Source organism: Diuraphis noxia, unplaced genomic scaffold (genome assembly GCF_037042655.1).
Source record: "Diuraphis noxia isolate RWA-SAM2 unplaced genomic scaffold, SU_Dnox_SAM2 contig0002, whole genome shotgun sequence".
NCBI lineage: Eukaryota > Metazoa > Arthropoda > Insecta > Hemiptera > Aphididae > Diuraphis > Diuraphis noxia.
In genome coordinates this window covers 16,196,012-16,198,932 of record NW_028301712.1, presented here as the reverse complement: position 1 = coordinate 16,198,932, position 2,921 = coordinate 16,196,012, and the positions used below count along the sequence as shown (strand labels likewise).

The 2,921-nt window shown below is 28.8% G+C and overlaps 1 protein-coding gene across 1 annotated transcript; it reads right to left on the bottom strand.

The window, feature by feature from the left end:
* Positions 1-687: 687 nt before the first annotated feature.
* On the bottom strand, positions 688-2,445 carry LOC107163765 (uncharacterized). Its single transcript, XM_015511341.2, has 2 exons — positions 2,121-2,445; positions 688-2,037 (listed from the first exon to the last, which is right to left on the bottom strand). The coding sequence occupies exons 1-2, from the start codon at positions 2,250-2,252 to the stop codon at positions 775-777; spliced, it is 1,395 nt and encodes a 464-aa protein (XP_015366827.2). The 5' UTR covers positions 2,253-2,445; the 3' UTR covers positions 688-774.
* Positions 2,446-2,921: the final 476 nt, after the last annotated feature.

Below are 2,921 nucleotides of genomic sequence, written 5' to 3'. Positions count from 1 at the left end.
GCCTTACAAATATAAGTATTTTGAACATTGAGCGTAACCGTACAAATGAATTGGATATAAATAAAATAATTTATGATTTTGGTAACAATAAAGCAAGGAAAAAAATTTTTCTCAAATAATTTGTTGTTTAAATATATTTTATCTATTATATTATTAATTATTACTTATAAGTATTTGTAATTTTTTTATTCAATAAATGAATAAACAAATGTATTCGTTTCTAAATCTAGGTTCAAGTGGATTTCGGACACCACACTCTCGACAATTCAGTATTCATTTGCTGAGTCCGGATCCATCAGAAACGCACACGTTGACACAAGTCACACTATAAAAAATGCTTTATCTATTTCGCACATTATTTGTTTTTAATGAATTTATAGGCGTTAATTTAAACGATTTTAGTATTTCTATCCAACCATAATTCGTTAAATTGTTTTAAGATGCATTGACGTGACACAAGTAAAAAGCTTTTATCTTTTTACAAACAAACCTCATTGAATTTTTCTGATACAGAGCAAGACACCTTTTTGTACATATGCTATTTTCTTGGGCATGCCGATTCTCCTTATCAGTCACGCCCAACAGCCTAACATTAGTTAAACCATATTTTAAATATATATATATACAAATACATAGATACGAAACTGGATTATATAATATATTATTGGGTACGTAAATAAAACATAATTCTTATTTAAAATATGTATATTATGATGATAAACAAAAATGTATACAATTACCAATCTTAAATTATAAAACAATGCATACGTCATATTAATCAGAAATATCTGAAATATCTCTTGTCACGTCCGATGCTTCATCTAATATTTCGTCTATAATGAATTCGAGATTGTACAATTTATCTTCCTCCTCGACTGTACAGCTGATGAAACTGGCCCACATGTCGGGTGTTACACACTGGACACCATCGTTGAGTAGTTTCTGTACATCAGTCAACTTGCCAGTCACCTTGTTTTCATCTATGTGATTTTTTACTACCGGCCACACTAAGTCAAAAGGATTCAGCTGATTGTGATAAGGAGGAAAACGTAAAACCACTTTGTTAGTTTTTAACGCTTCTTCATCTATTAAATATTTATCATAAACAGGACTGACTTGATCTACCATTTCCATTAATTGACACTTGACCATCTGATTATCAACTGCACAGTTTTTGGATACCAACCATTTAATTATATTTTTCTTTCTCCAATCCATTGTGGGAATGAGGTTCTTTTTGGACAAATGGTACGAAGCGTTGTCCATTACTATAATACAATTGTCATTTAATCTAGGCAAAACCCCACAAAACCATTCGTAAAAAGTTTCGTCTTTGATTTCATTCTTATTCGATTTAAAACAGAACAGTCCACCTTCGACAAAGCCTTCAATAGAAGCTATATGGACTACTATAATAAATTTCTCTTTGGCAGTTGGATTTTCCAACGAAAATGAATTTGTTTGAGATTTTGTCTTAGCATCTATCCAGTCGTTAATATTAAAGTCGTCGACATACACACTCATTTCATCTAAATAATAAATGGTTCGACCTTCACTACGATAACGACGTAAGTCTCTAATGTATTTTTGTCGCCATAACACGACCTCTTTTCTTTCAATTAATCCAAGTTTCTGATTTTTTGTATTAAAATATTCAAAATTCAACTTCTTTAATGTGCACTTCAAAGACGTTTGAGACATATTCGGAAGGTCGGGATCATTCTTAATGGCCTTTAGAATTTTATGGAATGATGGAATTTGATGCCTAACCCAAAATGCATGAATCTTTTGAAGAATCGCATTTTTAATTAAATCGTCAATTGTATTGTTGATTGTCATACGATTTTTTTTTCTGGACGGTGACTCATATTTACCTGTTATATTGTACTCATTTATAGTCTTTTTAATTGAATCCAATTCATAATTGGTTTCTTTTGATAGAGTTTCCATTAAAACATCATATTTAATTTTCGGTTGTTTTAGGATTTTGGATTTATAGAGATTAACCATAAAAACTTTTTCTCCTTTTTCAATTAACTGAAACAATAGTTGTAATACTTTAACTCAATATAAGTGCGAATTAAATAGAAATTAAAAAAAAATTAAAACAAAACTCTTACCATTTTTTTTTTTTTTAAGGGCTGTTGCAATTCCAAATCAACATTTTGAACGACATCTGATATCACAGGATGAACCACATTAGTCGATTTGTCGACCAACGACGAATTGATTTCTACTTTAGAAACGTTCATTTAAAAAAATATTAGATCAATAACATAAAAATTCACTAACAAAATACTTTAAAATCAATCGCGTGGTTCAATATTAATTTATCATGCAAATTAGTAAATTACACGAACACGACACAAAATTACAAAATATAACGATCATCGTTTTTAAGTTTTTATCATGGTACATTAACACTGTTACAGTGTTACACTAGTCACTAATGCACCTGTCCTAGTCTAAGGCGAGATGGGGGTCGTTCTCCGACAAACATAAATTTGATAACATGATATAACCTCAAATATTTTCCATTACCAACATAATTTTTATTAAATTGACGTTAGGGAAATTTTGTGCTAAAAAGTAAACAAATTTGTAATCTGAATCGTCGAAACTTAAAAGCTTATTTTTAAGAATAAAACCGCTTAAAATGAAAATCTTTGAAATTAAGGTCATCTAAATCCAACAATATTATAATGCTCTATTGTTTTTACTTCTGTCATTATTGTAGACTCTACAAACTTAAATTTTGTAGTAGATATATCTTTATTATAAATAAAATTTAAATACATAATATATTATTATTTATTATTTTTGTTTGTGTATTAATGAACATCAGATGAGAAAACCACAGGGCTGGAAGTTGTTTAATATATGATTATATTTTATTATAATATAAAATAAAATAATAAAAA